This window comes from Dendrobates tinctorius, unplaced genomic scaffold (genome assembly GCF_039654945.1).
Source record: "Dendrobates tinctorius isolate UK_male_01 unplaced genomic scaffold, ASM3965494v1 ptg000064l, whole genome shotgun sequence".
Lineage (NCBI taxonomy): Eukaryota > Metazoa > Chordata > Amphibia > Anura > Dendrobatidae > Dendrobates > Dendrobates tinctorius.
This window is the reverse complement of record NW_027361732.1, coordinates 47,322,010-47,339,495: the sequence shown is the minus strand read 5'-3', so window position 1 is coordinate 47,339,495 and position 17,486 is coordinate 47,322,010. Positions and strand designations below refer to the sequence as shown.

At 52.9% G+C, this 17,486-nt stretch overlaps 2 protein-coding genes across 8 annotated transcripts in view; one reads left to right on the top strand and one right to left on the bottom strand.

Annotated features, from left to right (window-relative positions):
- The window catches only part of UCHL3 (ubiquitin C-terminal hydrolase L3), a 100,821-nt gene extending 97,012 nt beyond the window's left edge, over positions 1–3,809 (bottom strand). The window contains exons 1-3 of one of the 3 annotated variants that reach the window (XM_073580393.1): positions 3,672–3,809; positions 3,406–3,564; positions 3,253–3,327 (exon numbers count right to left, since the gene is read on the bottom strand). In XM_073580393.1, coding sequence (XP_073436494.1) covers positions 3,253–3,327; positions 3,406–3,447 — 117 coding nt within the window. In that variant the 5' untranslated portion in view covers positions 3,448–3,564; positions 3,672–3,809. The remainder of the gene's footprint in view (positions 1–3,252; positions 3,328–3,405; positions 3,565–3,671) is intronic. The other 2 variants (XM_073580394.1, XM_073580395.1) reach the window with 2 other exon arrangements.
- Positions 3,810–3,907: 98 nt separating this feature from the next.
- Positions 3,908–17,486, top strand: part of COMMD6 (COMM domain containing 6) — a 45,466-nt gene continuing 31,887 nt past the window's right edge. Inside the window, exons 1-3 of one of the 5 annotated variants that reach the window (XM_073580388.1) lie at positions 3,908–4,122; positions 14,144–14,338; positions 16,159–16,217. In XM_073580388.1, coding sequence (XP_073436489.1) covers positions 4,047–4,122; positions 14,144–14,338; positions 16,159–16,217 — 330 coding nt within the window. In that variant the 5' untranslated portion in view covers positions 3,908–4,046. Of the gene's footprint in view, positions 4,123–4,200; positions 4,252–14,143; positions 14,339–16,158; positions 16,218–17,486 lie in introns of those variants that run through there. The other 4 variants (XM_073580389.1, XM_073580390.1, XM_073580391.1 and 1 more) reach the window with 4 other exon arrangements.

Sequence of the window (17,486 nt, the reverse complement as noted above, 5' to 3'; positions counted from 1 at the left end):
AGCTTCACCGATTTGGTGACGCAGCAGCGATATCGCGATGTGTGATACTTACCTCCGACCGGCTCCGCCGCTGTCTGTGGATCGCGCAGATCCATTTCTCGTCGGCGCTTCCTGCTGGGCTTCCTGTGGCGCCGACGAGCGACGTGTGGAGGCGGGCGGGAGGACGTCAGGATCGCCGCGTCTGAAAGGTAAGTATCGTCCGCTGTATCGCTGCTGCATCGCTGTGAGATCTTCCTGTGTGGCAGCTCACTAGCGATCATTTAGCGATGCACCAGCGATCCTGACCGGGTCGTATCGTGGTCGGGATCGCTGGTGCATCGATAAACGTAAAATGGCCTTTAGACCAAGAGTGCGTTGTAATTAGTAGGACAATTTTTTTCTCCATTTTCTGTTATATAAACCTAGGGTGATTCTTACACCTTGGGCTCTGCAGAACCAGGTCAGAATGGGTTGTCATCTTCTGAATGTCAACACAAATGCTTTTCACTCTTTGACAGATAACAGAGCTTCTGTTTTAATTCTGCATCATACACAAATCATTAGCTTTATTAATGCTATGCACATGAAACGTGAAGATATTACCCACAGGAACCAATCAGAATCAATAATTCATTGTCCCGTGGGAATAAAATTTGGATTCTGATTAATTTTAGCAACTGTTTCTTAACAATAGTAATTCCCCTGAACTACATGAAGTTGTGTAAACTTCCATTGTACAATGAAACGGAGAACAATTTTAGGCCTTGTTTATTCACGCACGTCTGTTATACAACTGCAAAAATAGCTTTGTCATTTGTGTATCGTTCACTTTTCTCATACGTAAAATAAAATTTGGTTGGAGGCATCTAAGGGTATGTGCACACGGTGCGGATTCTTCTGCAGCAGATTTGGCCCTGCAGAACTGCAAGTGATGTACAGTACCTTTTAAGGCTATGTAAAACAAAAACGCTGTGCATGTCACTTCTTTTGTGCAGTTCTGCTGCAGTTTTACATCTGCTCCATTATAGAAATCCGCAGGTGTAAAACTGCAGGGGAAATCCGCACAAAAGCTGCACTAAATCTGAGGGGAAAACGCGGGTCATATTACCTGCGGATTTAGCAAAATCTGCGCGGAAAATTCCACAGCAGAATCTCTACATACCCCAAGTGTATTCCATCATCAGGTCCATGAAAATCCATCCGCTGCAGGCTCCACTTTCCCCCGTTATCACACACACAAACTCATTGCGTGGGATGACAGGAGCTGCCGGGGAGCTGAGGTCCTGGGTGAAGTGAGTATTGGCGGGGAGCAGTGATCGCAGCCCATCATCAGTATTACAGTAAAGGCTGCGATCACCACTCATCACTGACCTGTTCAAAACATGGCAGGGAAACAGAATAGGACACTGCGTGGGAGCACAGGGAAGGCGAGTAACAAGCAATTATTGTTTTATATCTATGCTTTGAGGTACATATACCAGGATGGGGATCATGATGGAGGGTCATACACCAGGATGCCCTATATGGGACACATTATAGTGTTTTGCACTATATGGGGCCATTATACTGTGGGGCTACTGTACAGAGGGAAGCATGACTGCGACTGACGAGCGGTGTAATTACTGACGTAATCTCTACTCAGAGCCGATATCAATGGACCTTGGACGGAGGTCAAAAAATGTTGGTTTTAGAGACCCCATCTGGCTGTCTTTTCCATTTGTCTATTTTTTCTATTTTATTTTTAATCATGTACAATAACATTTTTGACTTTTAAAAAAAAACGATTTCAACGCTGGAGATCCTTTCTTCATCCATGGGAGCAGGGGTGTAACGTGTGACCCCGTCCACTTCCATGGGAGCAGGGGTGTAACGTGTGACCCCGTCCACTTCCATGGGAGCAGGGGTGTAACGTGTGACCCCGTCCACTTCCATGGGAGCAGGGGTGTAACGTGTGACCCCGTCCCCTTCCATGGGAGCAGGGGTGTAATGTAAGACCCGCTCCGTCCATTTCTATGGGAGCAGTGGTGTAATGTAAGACCCCCTCCCCCGCTCTGTCCACTTCTATGGGAGCAGTGATGTAATGTGTGACCCCCTCCCCCCACTTCTATGGGAGCAGTGGTGTAATGCGTGACACCTGCTCTGCCCACACTATGTGACTGTAGCTTTTTGAACCCTCAAAGTGCACACACTGCATGCTGTGAGGATTCTTTGGAGCCGGCGTGACCGCCAGTGAGCACTTTGCATGATGTGCTGACTAGCCTATATCCAGCCTCACTGTAAATGTATAGAGCAAGGTTGGATACAGGAATGTAAGGGGAGGGGTATGTAGATAGAATACTTGTGGTCACATGACCGTTCGCTGCTGGCACCGGAGAAACCTCACCACATGCAGTGTGCGCGCAGTGAGGATTCAAAAGTCTGAACTCCCACAGAGTGACTGCAGACTTGTAGTTTAAGCCTGAGTCTATGATGCAATTTTGGCAGCCAAAGATCGCTGTGCTGCAGTGTAATCAGGTGATGGGGTTGAGACCCTTAGAATACCATGACTTGCTGGTTTTGGTCGCGGTATCCTAGGTGTGGCGATGCATCCCCACTCACTCGTATTACGCTGCCATGTAAGAGCAGCAGATAGCTGCATCGCCTCATCTGTAACGGGCATAGTGTCTCGTGACTCTTTCCTGACAGATGACGGCAATGAAGACTTAAAAAAACAAAACCAGATACTCACCTCCCGCTCTGGCCTGTCACAGTGGAGCCGATCAGTGGCGACGCTTCCCTCAGACAAAACTTGAGCTGCCAAGGTGTGAGCACTGCAACACACTGGTGACCTAAGCGAGCCCGGGGACTATATGCAATATTTCTAAGCACACATATGGGGTGGAGAGGATTGCTGTCGGTCTAATGTGTGACAGGCCTATAGCTGATAAGTTAGAAGATACTTCACCTACACAAGTGTGCTGTTTATTCAGCCACACCAGGCGCTGCTCCCCAACAGCTGCATCAGTGGCATCGCATGTTACATCCGTGCGATGCCATACGGCGCCCGCGCTCCGCCTTCATCCATTATATGTGCCGGCACACAGAGGTTTCTCAGGTCACAGAGGTAAGGACCTGCAGTGAGCGGGTTGCATTGGCCCCATATGGCGGTAGGGTGGAGCAGTCAGCCCAGTCACTCCCCAGAGACGCTCAGGCGGCTCCCCAGTGTGCTGAGTGATTGCACAGTCCCTACAGGTGGGCGCCTGATGCGTCAGCCTCTGTGCACACCATACTTACCCACCACTTGCGAGAATGCTCCTCTATCAGTAACACTATGGCAGGGCACTGCCGCTCACTCACCTGGTTCATAACCTGCAAGGAAGCAGACAGAGGCGGTCAGGGAGCCGCCGCTCTCCGTGCGCTGCCGCCGCTCCCCTCAGCCGCACTCACCTCAGGATTGGCCTCCAGCGGCAGCCAACGCATGGACTGCATGACGCCTGTCACTCGGAGGATGCTGACAGCACTCTCGCCTCACACTCTGCCTGCTCCTAAACTTCACCCATGGACCACTTCATCTTTCACACGCAGGGGGATTAGCACTTGTCTAGTCTAATATTGTACAACGTTACAGGGTGAACAGAAAAGGACTAAGGGAAAAATACAATACATCTAACTCGAAACAGAAATGATCACAAGCTATTTAATAAAGCTACAACCTGCTGCACGTTACAGATCGGGAACTACAACGTTCTCCCCCCGTAGTCGGCTACAGAATAGATGGTCTCTTCCGACATCATGGAGCGCAGTCTGCCCAATAGACTTACGCGCTGGAACTTGTGACGTATGGGTCGCGCGGGGCTCAGGACACGCCCATCTCTTTGCGTTCCAAGCCTCTTAATGAATGCGGCACGTTGTTCTTTTAGTCCGCTCTTCTGGACTCCTTATGTTGGCAGCTATCTGAAGTGTCGGCCCCTGACCGATAGCAAGTGCGGGCCTCCTCATATAGGCTGCCGGTGCAGAGAATTAGCCAATGTAGAACGAAAGTCATGCCCGGTTTAAAAATGGCGGTGTAATGTGCTGGCGCTGGTCACATGAGCTCACGTGACTTTTCGCGGGGTGTGACGGGTTATATGGCTACGAGGGAGATGTATGGGCTGTCAGAAGCTGGTATGTTACTCGGAGTGTGTTGTACACTGTATGGGGGGGGGCTTACTGCCGAGGGACTCACCGCTGGGGTCTGGGACGGCTCACTGCCGAGGGACTCACCGCTGGGGTCTGGGACGGCTCACTGCCGAGGTACTCACCGGTGGGGTCGGGGGGGCCCTACTGCCGAGGTACTCACCGCTGGGGTCTGGGGGGGCCTCACTGCCGAGGTACTCACCGCTGGGGTCTGGGGGGGCCTCACTGCCGAGGTACTCACCGCTGGGGTCGGGGGGGCTCACTGCCGAGGTACTCACCGCTGGGGTCGGGGGGGCCCTACTGCCGAGGTACTCACCGGTGGGGGCCTCACTGCCGAGGTCCTCACCGCTGGGGTCTGGGGGGGCTCACTGCCGAGGGACTCGCCGCTGGGGTCTGGGGGGGCTCACTGCCGAGGGACTCGCCGCTGGGGTCTGGGGGGGCTCACTGCCGAGGGACTCACCGCTAGGGTCTGGGGGGGCTCACTGCCGAGGGACTCACCGCTAGGGTCTGGGGGGGGCTCACTGCCGGGGGGGGACTCACCGCCGGGGTACTCACCGCTGGGGGGGGCTCACTGCCGGGGGACTCGCCGCTGGGGTCTGGGGGGGCTCACTGCCGGGGGGGGCTCACCGCCGGGGTCTGGGGGGGGCTCACTGCCGGGGGGGCTCACTGCCGGGGGAGGACTCACCGCCGGGGTCTGGGGGAGGCTCATTGCCGGGGGGGGGGACTCACCGCTGGATTCTGGGGGGGCTCACTGCCCGGGGGGGACTCACCGCCGGGGTCTGGGGGGGGCTCACTGCCGGGGGGGCACTCACCGCTGGGGGGGGCTCACTGCCGGGGGGGGACTCACCGCTGGGGTCTGGGGGGGCTCACTGCCGGGGGGGGGGGACTCACCACTGGGGTCGGGGGGGGCTCACTGCCGGGGGGGACTCACCACTGGGGTCTGGGGGGGGCTCACTGCCGGGGGGGACTCACCGCTGGGGGGGCTCACTGCCGGGGGGGGCTCACAGCTGGTGTCTGGGGGGGCTCACTGCCGGGGGGGACTCACCGCCGGGGTCTGGGGGGGGCTCACTGCCGAGGGACTCACCGCTGGGGGGGGGGCTCACTGCCGAGGGACTCACCGCTGGGGTCTGGGGGGGGCTCACTTCCGAGGGACTCACCGCTGGGGTCTGGGGGGGGGCTTACTGCCGAGGGACTCATCGCTAGGGTCTGGGGGGGGGCTTACTGCCGAGGGACTCACCGCTAGGGTCTGGGGGGGCTCACTGCCGAGGGACTCACCGCTGGGGTCTGGGAGGGCTCACTGCCGAGGGACTCACCGCTAGGGTCTGGGGGTGGCTTACTGCCGAGGTACTCACCGCTGGGGTCTGGGGGGGACTCGCCGCTGGGGTCAGGGGGGGGGGGGCTCACCACTGGGGTCTGGGGGGGGCTCACTGCCGAGGGACTCACCGCTAGGGTCTGGGGGGGCTCACTGCCGAGGGACTCACCGCTAGGGTCTGGGGGGCTCACTGCCGGGGGGGGGACTCACCGCCGGGGTACTCACCGCTGGGGGGGGCTCACTGCCGGGGGACTCGCCGCTGGGGTCTGGGGGGGCTCACTGCCGGGGGGGGCTCACCGCCGGGGTCTGGGGGGGGCTCACTGCCGGGGGGGCACTCACCGCTGGGGGGGGCTCACTGCCGGGGGGGGACTCACCGCTGGGGTCTGGGGGGGCTCACTGCCGGGGGGGGGGACTCACCACTGGGGTCGGGGGGGGCTCACTGCCGGGGGGGACTCACCACTGGGGTCTGGGGGGGGCTCACTGCCGGGGGGGACTCACCGCTGGGGGGGGCTCACTGCCGGGGGGGGCTCACAGCTGGTGTCTGGGGGGGCTCACTGCCGGGGGGGACTCACCGCCGGGGTCTGGGGGGGGCTCACTGCCGAGGGACTCACCGCTGGGGGGGGGGCTCACTGCCGAGGGACTCACCGCTGGGGGGGGGGGGCTCACTGCCGAGGGACTCACCGCTGGGGTCTGGGGGGGGCTCACTTCCGAGGGACTCACCGCTGGGGTCTGGGGGGGCTTACTGCCGAGGGACTCATCGCTAGGGTCTGGGGGGGGGGCTTACTGCCGAGGGACTCATCGCTAGGGTCTGGGGGGGGGGCTTACTGCCGAGGGACTCACCGCTAGGGTCTGGGGGGGCTTACTGCCGAGGGACTCACCGCTGGGGTCTGGGAGGGCTCACTGCCGAGGGACTCACCGCTAGGGTCTGGGGGTGGCTTACTGCCGAGGTACTCACCGCTGGGGTCTGGGGGGGACTCGCCGCTGGGGTCAGGGGGGGGGGGCTCACCACTGGGGTCTGGGGGGGCTCACTGCCGGGGTACTCACCGCCGGGGTCTGGGGGGGGCTCACTGCCGGGGGGGGGGACTCACCGCTGGAGTCTGGGGGGGACTCACCGCTGGGGTCTGGGGGGGGCTCACTGCCGGGGGGTACTCACCGCTGGGGTCTGGGGGGGCTCACTGCCGGGGTACTCACCGCTGGGGTCTGGGGGGGGCTCACTGCCGGGGTACTCACCGCTGGGGTCTGGGGGGGGCTCACTGCCGGGGTACTCACCGCTGGGGTCTGGGGGGGCTCACTGCCGGGGGGGGACTCACCACCGGGGTCTGGGGGGGGCTCACTGCCGGGGGGGACTCACCACCGGGGTCTGGGGGGGGCTCACTGCCGAGGGGGACTCACCGCTGGGGGGGCTCACCGCTGGTGTCTGGGGGGGCTCACTGCCGGGGGGGGACTCACCGCCGGGGTCTGGGGGAGGCTCATTGCCGGGGGGGGACTCACCGCTGGGGTCTAGGGGGGGCTCACTGCTGAGGGACTCACCGCTGGGGGGGGCTCACTGCCGAGGGACTCACCGCTGGGGTCTGGGGGGACTCACCGCTGGGGGGGGGCTCACTGCTGGGGTACTCGCCGCTGGGGTCTGGGGAGCTCACTGCCGGGGGGGGGGACTCACCGCCGGGGTCTGGGGGGGGGCTCACTGCCGGGGTACTCACGGCTGGGGTCTGGGGGGGCTCACTGCCGGGGGGGCTCACCGCTGGTGTCTGGGGGGGCTCACTGCCTGGGGGGGACTCACTGCCGGGGTCCTCACCGCTGGGGTCTGGGGGGGCTCACTGCCGGGGGGGGGCTCACTGCCGGGGTACTCACCGCTGGGGGGGCTCACTGCCGGGGTACTCACCGCTGGGGGGGGCTCACTGCCGGGGTACTCGCCTCTGGGGTCAGCGGAGACACCAACCTCCCTGCAGTTGGATGCAGCTTGTTATTCGCTGCTATCAGCCGTACGTAGAAGCCTTATATAGTGCACAGTGCTTGTCTTATGGCCGCCTTCTACATTCTCCACATACAGTGAATGTCACAGCTGATCAGGGCACATGTATCCAGTGAGGTGGGGATATAACATGAGACAGTGCTCACCCACAGGTGCCAAGTACTTGCATGAACATCAATAGGAAAACACCTCAGGTGGTAAATGTCCCTATAAATTCTGCAGAAAGTGACACACATAGGAGTCAATGTGTGATGTGTTCCCACTGCACCCCCACCCATCACAGGTCCGAATGAGTCCGCTGCTGTGTGCTCTTTCCATGGTGCTGGTGCTCATAGACAGGTGCTGTACTCCGCAGGCTCATACACATGAATAAAGCGATGGTCGATCAGGCTCGCTACGTCTTTATTCACACACAGGACTTTTTCCTCCCTCATCTCAGGGTTAGACCTGGGTCCTAGCAGCTGGACCACCAGTGATAGCCTATGGGTAGGTGATAATTGTATTTATTAAGACTCGGAGAACCCTCTTTATATGTGCATACCACATGGAGGAGTTCTCCCAACATCATCCTATATTAAGGGGAACTTGTCAGCTTGGGGATTCAGGCTCCCCATGCATGTGTTGTGACAGTGACACAGGTGCGACATGCGGCGGCGATCAGCTGTTCGGCTGGCACGATCCAGGAAGCCGGGTTCCCGCTGTAGCTTATTTGGCAAGCGCTATAGCTTGTCAAATAAGCAGGGAACCAGACATATTCGCTCATCTCTATCGATTAAGGCCCCTTTACATTTAGCGATACACCAGCGATCCCGACCACGATACGACCTGGTCAGGATCGCTACATGGTCACTAGTGAGCTGCCACATAGGCAGATCTCACAGCGACACAGCAGCGGTCGTTACTTACCTGTCAGACGCGGCGATCCTGACGTCCTCCCGCCCGCGTCCACGCGTCGCTCGGCGTCGCCAGCAGGAAGCTCCCGACGAGAAATGGAGCTGCACGATCAGTGACAGACAGCGGGGGAGCCGGTCGGAGGTGTCACACAGCGATATCGCCGCTGCGTCGCAAAATCGGCGCTTTAGCGATATTGCTAGCGATATCGCTATGTGTAAAACCCCCTTTATCCATTGTATAAGTCCATCTAGCTTGCTGACCTGCAAACAGTGAAGGACAAACTAGGCAGATTGTTTCAGTATTTAATCAATGAGTTGACCTCATTCCACCATCCCTCTGACCCGTGGATGATTGCATGGCCTTAACTACAGATATGGGTATAAAAAGGGACCTATATCCTTATGCAGAGAGACTATAGAACATCAGCCAGGATACCACAGCCCTAGCTGGAGGAATACAGATCTGCTCCATTGACCATCACTGAACTCTCAAAGACGTTTGGAGCCTCCAGGTTGGGACATCCGGTCATCTGGCCTTGGACTGTCAGCGTCCTAAGCAGGGCTGTGGAGTCGGTAAAGGGGGTTTTACACATAGCGATATCGCTAGCAATATCGCTAAAACGTCAGTGATTTTGTGACGTTATAGCGATATTGCTAGCGATATCGCTATGTGTGATACCTCCGACCAGCTCCCCCGCTGTCCATCGCTGATCGCGCTGCTCCATTTCTCGTCGGGCGCTTCCTGCTGTGTGAGACGAGCGACGCTGGACGCGGGCGGGAGGACGTCAGGATCGCTGTGTGTGTGAAAAGTAAGTATCGTGCGCTGCGTCGCTGCTGCATCGCTGTGAGGTCTTTCTGTATGAAAGCTCACTAGCGATCATTTAGCGATGCACCAGCGATCCTGACCAGGTCGGATCGCTGGTGCATTGCTAAATGTAAAGGGGCCTTAAGCCAAACCTGCGACTCTGACTCCTCAATTTCCCTTACACCGACTCCGACATATATTGCTTATATTTAAGTGAAAAATTTATTGTAGTACAATGTGAACATCAGACATTTAATCATTTCTATGATACAATAATCCAGATATAAGATTTATAACATAATATATATTTATTGGAATACAACTTTACAACACAAAAAACTAAAATTGTAAATATGTAATACACTGTAATATTGATTACATACAGTATATATATATCACTATGTAAGAAACTATGTAAGTGGCAAAAAACAGCTTTCAACAAAAACATACTAAGGCTGTGTGCCCACGTAGCTATTTTTAAGCGTTTTTGCAGAGATTTTCGGCGCAAAAACGTTTAAAAATCGTGTACAGAACGCCCCCTATGCATTCCTATGGCATTCCGCACATGCTGTGCTAATGCGCTTTTTCCGCGGCGGAATCGCATCGCGGAAAAAATCGCAGCATGGTCATTCTTTTGTGCGGAATCGCCGCGATTCCGCACCCATAGGAATGCATGAGAATCGCTTACTTCCCGCATGTGGCTATGCCCACCATGCGGGAAGTTAAGCATCTCATGTGCGGTTGGTACCCACGGTGTGGAGGAGAGGAGACTGTCCTCCAGGCCCTGGGTACCTTACCCCTGTAAAAAAAGAATAAAAAATCGGGGTATATTTACCTTCCGGCGTCACGCGCTGCGTTCCCGGCCTCAGCGTTCCCAGTAATGCCTTGCGGCAAGGTCCTGTGATGACGTAGTCTCGCGTGACTCTAGCGGTCTCACGAGATCGCTATAGCAACGCAAGACCAACGTCCTCACAGGGCCTTGCCGCAAGGCATTACTGGGAACGCTGAGGCCCGGGATGGCAGCGCGGGACGCCGGAAGGTAAATATACCCCGATTTTTATTTTTTATTTTTTTTAGCATTTTAACATTCTATCTTTTACTATTGAGGCCGCATAGGCGGCCTCAATAGTAAAAAGCTGCTCACACTTGTCAAACACTATGTTTGACGAGTGTGACCAACCTGTCAATCACTTTCCAAGCGATGCTTCAAATCGCTTGGAAAGTGCTTGAATTTCGCACGCGAAAATCGCGGCAAAATCGCGATCATAATCGCGATGAAATCGCGCTATTTCTGGGAAGGAGTCCGGTTTTTAGTGTCCGGAATAAAACGCTACGTGGGCCCATAGCCTTAGGCTATGGGCCCACGCTAGCGTTTTTAAATGTTCAGGAAAAGGATCCCCTTTCCCAGAAAACACGCGTCTTTTTCCGCGCGTTTCTTGTGCATTTTTGACGCGTTTTTTGACACGCGATTTCTGGGAACATTGGGGATGGCTAAAAACGCTGAGCAATGCGGGAATTAATGAGCATGCTGCGTTTTTAGCCGCTAAGCGATTCCTGAGCGGTTAAAAGCGCATGCATTGGCACAAAAAGCCAAAAACGCATGCTAATTAATTTGATGCATCTTTTAAGCATTTCTGCAGCGTCTGATCCGGCTCAAACGCTGCGGAAACGCTTAACAAAACGCATCGTGGGCACACAGCCTAAATCACATTTGTGCAGTCTATGAATTTGTTCTAAGAAATAGAATTGCCTCCATCAGTTCCTCCTTCATAGATGACCTCAAATCTTACCTAATAATTTTAAGGCTAGAGAACAACCTCTCTACACTAACTTGGGTTGGTGGCAAAGCCATAACCACTTGGGCAACATCTCTAACAATTTCTGGGTATAAAGGAATTGCCTCATGCCCAGTCAGTTTTGATGAAGTATTGAATTTTTCTTTGAGAGCAAGTGAAACATTTTGCTGAAATATGGTCAGTCTGCTTGCTATAGGAGGCGGAGTGAAATCTTTTTCCCTACAGCAACGCTTTGCCTGCTCCATGTCATCCAAATACTTGTCAAAGTTAAACTCCTCATCTGATGAGGCTGAAGATATGGCAGCATTAGCACTGTCAGGACCCAAGTCCTCTTGTGCCTGGCAGTCCTCCTGTAGACCACTCTTCCTAACTGCTACCTCAGTCAGAGCTTCTTTTCCTTTAGTAAGCTGTTGATCATCAAGCAATATACGATGACTTGGGTCCACATAAACAGCTGCCAGAAAAATTTTATTTTCCAATAGCTGTCTCTCTCTCCGTTTCATTGAAGCAGAAATTATTTATTATTTATTTATATAGCGCCATTAATTCCATGGTGCTGTACATGAGAAGGGGGGTTACATACAAAGTTATAGATATCGTTAACAGTAAACAAGTTTCCACAACAAATTTACAATGACAGACTGGTACACGGAAGAGGACCCTGTCCTTGCGGACTTACATTCTACGGGATAGCGGGGAAAAGACAGAAGGTCGGGGGTGCAGCATCTCTGGTGGTGATGAGGCGGCAGAATGGTTATTGCAGTCTGTAAGCTTTCTTGAAAAGATGGGTTTTCAGGTTCCGTTTGAAGGATCCGAGGGTGATGGATAATCGGACGTGTTGAGGCATTGAGTTCCAGAGGATGGGGGATGTTCGGGAGAAATCTTGGAGGCGGTTGTGTGAGGAACAAATAAGTGTGGAGGAAAGTAGGAGGTCTTGGGAGGATCGAACAGTACGTGAGGGAAGATATTGGTAGATTAGTTCAGAGATATAGGGAGGGGAAAGGTTGTGGATGGCTTTGTAGGTGAGTGTTAGTATTTTGAACTGGATTCGTTGGGGAATTGGGAGCCAATGGAGGGATTTGCAAAGGGGAGAGACGGGAGGAGAGAGGAGGATTAGTCAGGCAGCAGAATTGAGGACAGACTGGAGTGGTGCAAGAGAGCAGGGAGGCCACAGAGGAGGGTGTTGCAGTAGTCAAGGCGGGAGATGATGAGGGCATGTACAAGAGTTTTAGTAGATTGAGGACTGAGGAAGGGACGAATTCTGGAAATATTCTGGAAATATTTTTGAGTTGGAGGTGGCAAGAGATTGGACGTGCGGTTTGAAGGACAGGGCAGAGTCGAGAGTTACTCCAAGGCAGCGGACTTCAGGTGCGGGAGAGAGCATGATGCCATTTACCATAATAGATAGATCGGGTACGGAAGATACGTGAGATGGAGGAAAGATAATTAGTTCAGTTTTGTCTATGTTGAGTTTTAGGAAGCGAGAGGTCTGCGATTAAGACAGGCAAAATAGCAAGTTTTTCCACTCCCTTATGAAAATGCCAGGAGTTAAATCCTCAGCTTGTAATTTTTTAGTCACGGTAAATGGGTGATTGAGGCTGGTTTCACACTTGCGTTTTTTTGCAACGCTATTTAGCGCAAAAAAAGCATGCGTTTTTTCCCCCTATACTTTAACATGGGTGTGCATATGTGCGCGTTTGTATGCGCATGCGTTTTTTTGCAGTGTGCGCTCGGGCGCACAAAATGTATCCTGTTGCATTTTTTGTGTGTTCGACTTGCCCCAAAAAAACGCATGCACACGCAGTGCGTTTTTTTTTTACAGCAAAACACCCATTAAAGTCTATGGGTGCGCATTGTAATACGCACGTATGCGCAAAAAAACGCATGCGGTTTTTTTAAAAAAAATGCACCAAAACCCGCAAAAAAACGCACACAAACGCATGATGCGTTTTTTCATGTGTTTGTGTGCGCAAAAAACGTGCAGCAAAAAAAGCAAGTGTGAAAGTAGCCTAAGCAATTCCTTCAATTCAGCCACCTGTGTCCATTGACCTTCATTTAGGGTTACCTGAGGGTTTGTCATATCTATAATAATAAATGCCCTAAGCAACTTCCGGTTGTAACAACTTCCGTCCAGTTGTAACCGGTGACGTCACCGCACACCTCTTTCCATGTTAACCCTCAACACACACACTCCACTCACCTTTCACCATCTCCACTCACGTCCACTCACTCTTTCACTCCACATACGACCCTTTCTCTCACTCCGTCTCTCATACGCCGTCATCGCCGCTGATCCATGATCCCCGACATCTTCCGCCGGCGCCATCCTGGATCCAGACGTCCTCCACGCTGGCGACATGTTCTTGCGGCGACGCCATTTTGGATCGGCGAAATCCCGCGATAGTCAAGATGGCGTCGCTGCAAGAACATGTCGCCGGCGAGGACGACGTTGGGATCCAAAATGGCGTCGGCGAAAACTTGCGAGATTTCGCCGACGGCATTTTGGATCCCGATGTCGTCCACGCCGGCGACATGTTCTTGCTGCGACGCCATTTTGGATCGGTGAAATCCTGCGATAGTCAGGATGGCGTCGCCGCAAGAACATGTCGCCGGCGAGGACGACGTCGGGATCCAAAATGGCGTCGGCGAAAACTCGCGAGATTTCGCCGACGCCATTTTGGATCCCGACGTCGTCCACGCCGGCGACATGTTCTTCCGGTGACGCCATCTTGACTATCGCGGGATTTCACGATACTCAAGATGGCGTCGCCGCAAGAACATGTCGCCGGCGTGGACAACGTCTGGATCCAGGATGGCGCCGGCGGAAGAAGATGTCGGGGATCGTGGAGCAGCGGCGATGACGGCGTGAGTATGAGAGATGGAGTGAGAGAAGGGGTCGTATGTGGAGTGAAAGAGAGAGTGGAGATGGTGAAAGGTGAGAGGAGTGTGTATTGAGGAGTGTGTGTGTTGAGGGTTAACATGGCAAGAGGTGTGATGCTATCGCATCCTCCCGATGCGATAGCATCGGGCCATAATCTAGTCTATAAGAAACGGTTTTAGTTCAAGCAATCGCTCAATCATTAAATAAGTGCTGCCCCACTGAGTGGCTTGATCGACAATTGCCCCTTTCCCAGCACGTCTCTTCAAGATGGAATCAATTTTAGGGGTTCTGGCGGCAATATCCAATTTCCTCACTTTTCCAATCAGATTTCCCGCATGTCCCTCTTGCAGACTATCTCTTATTGCCAGCTGCAGCGTGTGCACAACGTTCTCACTTTCTCCAGCTCGGGGCCCAGGAATCGGATCCTGTGCAGGGCAGGCACCCCTCCCCCTCTCTGGCGAAGATGGCAGAAGACAGGACAGAGGAGGGGAGATTGCCCCCTGCAGTCTGGAGCCGGTACAGGACAGGAACACTGCAGCATACAAGTGAGTTTTGATAGGTGTGTGCCCCTGCTTATAGGGGGGCAGCTGCCCCTCGCTGGCTATGGCCATTCACACACAGTGTTTTTGCAGATCAGATTTTTTGCACTAAAATGCAGTGACTCTGGGCATCCCAGCAAAGTCAATGGGTTTCAAGATATGACATTCAGACACATTGTTTTGTGAGGATCCGTTTTTGGGCTGAATGAGCATGTCAGTTTGTGTGGCGTTTTTCTAATCTGCTTTTGCTATTTAAAACATTATCTATGAGCTCAAAAACCTTTCAGGTGATGCGGTTTTTTAAAAAGCTGATCTGCTTTTGCAGCTAAAAAACGCAGGAAAAACGCAGGAAAAACGCTGTGTGTGAATGTAGCCTTAGGTCCGGAATAGAACAGTCATTTATAGGACATTTCATAACTTTCCCAAATTCCTATGAAAAAATGGTCAGCACATCCTGCATTGAATTACTGTACCCAATTTATTATATATTTTAGGAGTCGGAGTCGGTCCATTTTATTCCGACTCCACAGCCCTGGTCCTAAGCTTGTCGTTACCTCCTCTCTGTGGGTTTCCACCAAACTCGGTACCACTGGTGGGGGTAGTCGTCCCTGGAAGCCCCAGAGTCGCAGCTACTCTAATCCTGGTGAGACTGTCATTTGCACCCTCTTGGGTATTTTACTGGGACTGTCCTATATGTTGTAGACTGTTGGTGGTTCAGTAAATTATTGCCACACTGTTTTACCCTCACCCTGTGTTGTCGGAGAAGTGTTCTGCCCATGTGATAAGAGTGTGGGTGTTCAGTAGGATGAGCCCTGGTCCATGCAGTCTTTCTAAAGATAGCCGGGCCAGCAGATAAGAGCGCCCACTGACATTCGCGTCTCCACACCACGCTTGGATGACATCTGAGTGCAGTGTGATTTTCAGAAGGTGTAGGGTTTTTTTCCCCCTCTTATACTGATCTGAGAAAATCCGATCACACTTATCACTCTGATAATAATCAACCCTGTTCACTCGGATGATAAAATATGTGGTTGTGTGACCTTGGCCTAAAGCCCCCGTTACACACTGCGATATCGCTAGCAATATCGCTGTAAAGCCACCGATTTAGTGACGTTGCAGCGATATTACTAGCGATATCGCTGCATGTGATACTTACCTCCGACCGGCTCCCCCGCGAGAAGCTGCTGGACCATTCCTCGTCGCCCACTTCCTGCGGCGACGATGAGCGACGCGTGGACGCGGGCTGGAGGACGCAGGATGGCCGCGTCTGACAGGTAAGTAGCGACCCCCGACCCCTGCGATGTCGCTGGTGAGATCTGCCTGTTTGGCAGCGCACTAGCGACCACCTAACGATGCACCAGCGATCCTGACCACGTCATATTGCTGGTGCATCGCTAGGTGTAACGGTACCCTAACTTGTATTTTATTCATGGCATTCTCTGGTCATGCTGAGGTGGAGTCTGGGGTAGAGTACTAACCATAACTGACACTTAAACAGAGAAAGCTGTCAATCATGATTAGGACTTCCCCCTTGGCTGCTAAGTCCAAAATCAGCAAAGACTCCCGTTAATGTCATACAAGGTATATTAAATCTTTTCTTGCCTGCATATTTATCAGACTGTTGAGCTTATTCTATAATACCCTAGTGGCAGATCAGACTGAATGTTCTATAAAAATGATGAAAAGTGCAGTATGGAGAGGTGTAGAAGATCCTGGTCGCAGCCCCCTGATGTTTGCCGCAGTTGCTGATAACATCACATGGAACTTAGCAGTGTGACCTGGCCCTGCCCTGAGGAATAACACTTTATTTTACCCCTTGATTGCAGGATTTGAGAAGTCAAGCGATTTGATGAAATTGTTGCCTCCTGACCTGTTTGCTGAACTGGTATGTGCCACTTGTGTCTGTCTTATTACATTGCTGCTTGTACGCTACATTTACATCAGAAAACAGAGACTGAGGTATCAACTTATGAAAAGAGTCAGAGGAACAGATTAAGTATGTTTAACATCCAGGAAAAGCTAAAGTTCTCCACACTCCAACTCCTTCATAAATGGCCAGTAACAGTAATATTATTCACATTCTTATTCCCCCCGGCAGCATTTCGGTTTCAGTCACGTGGGCGGCTCTGGCGCAGGTTCAGTCACCGCTGAGTACACGGAGCGGCAGCTGTAATTGCACCCCCAGCCCTGACTGACAGCCGGACCCAATGCAAAGGTCCTGAGTTCAGCGCCCACCAATGACAACATCGGCCAGGAGTTTGTCTGTTCTCCCGAGATGGGCACAATCCACGTATCATGTTCTGTCTCATTCTGGAGGGTGTTACATCTTTGTCTCAGAGTAGCTCCATCATTTATTAAGATCTGATGTGGAGCAACGCAGCGGAGTGTGAACATGCTACCAACACCCTGTCTCACCTCTGGAGAGGGCAACGTTCCATCACACTAGAGACCACACGACACGTAAGTGGCATCTACATCAAGAAGTATTATTCAGAAACGGTGTAATTAAAAATCAATATTTTATTGTTTCAATATAAAATCACACATATAAGATTTAAAAAGGTGCCTTAAATCAAACCGTGGGAAAACCGCTCCATGGCAGCTATCACAGAATCAGCATAGCGTTCCTATAGTCATTCTTTAAAGAATAAATTGGCGATAAAATAAACCATGAATATGCAAATATTATAAAGATAATGCAGTATAGGGAACACTATGATCTCCTGCTTCAATGTTATTCCAATGAATTTCAAATCTGAATAACACAGAGAAAACAACCCACTAATACACTCAAAGTTAGAGGAAATGAATGAATGTTTGTGACTCGGTGAAATGGCATTGGGTGTAGCACCACTAGATTGTGGCTCCAATGGTATTCAGGATAAATGGCTGCCTATACTTCCTAGTACCAAGTATTGTATAGAATATAACCATAATTCAAATCTAGTGAGGGTTCTAAGTCTCAATGATTATGGCAGGAGAATCCCCCCTTCATACAGTATCCATGTCTCCATATATCAGAACACTCAATGACACTCAACAGGTTGTTATTCAATGCTGTGTATAAAGGTCCACCCTCCATAATCTAGGAGAAGTATATATAACTTGAGGATAAATTCCAGCTGGCAAGTTGATGGTAACTGCAGGCTGTCTC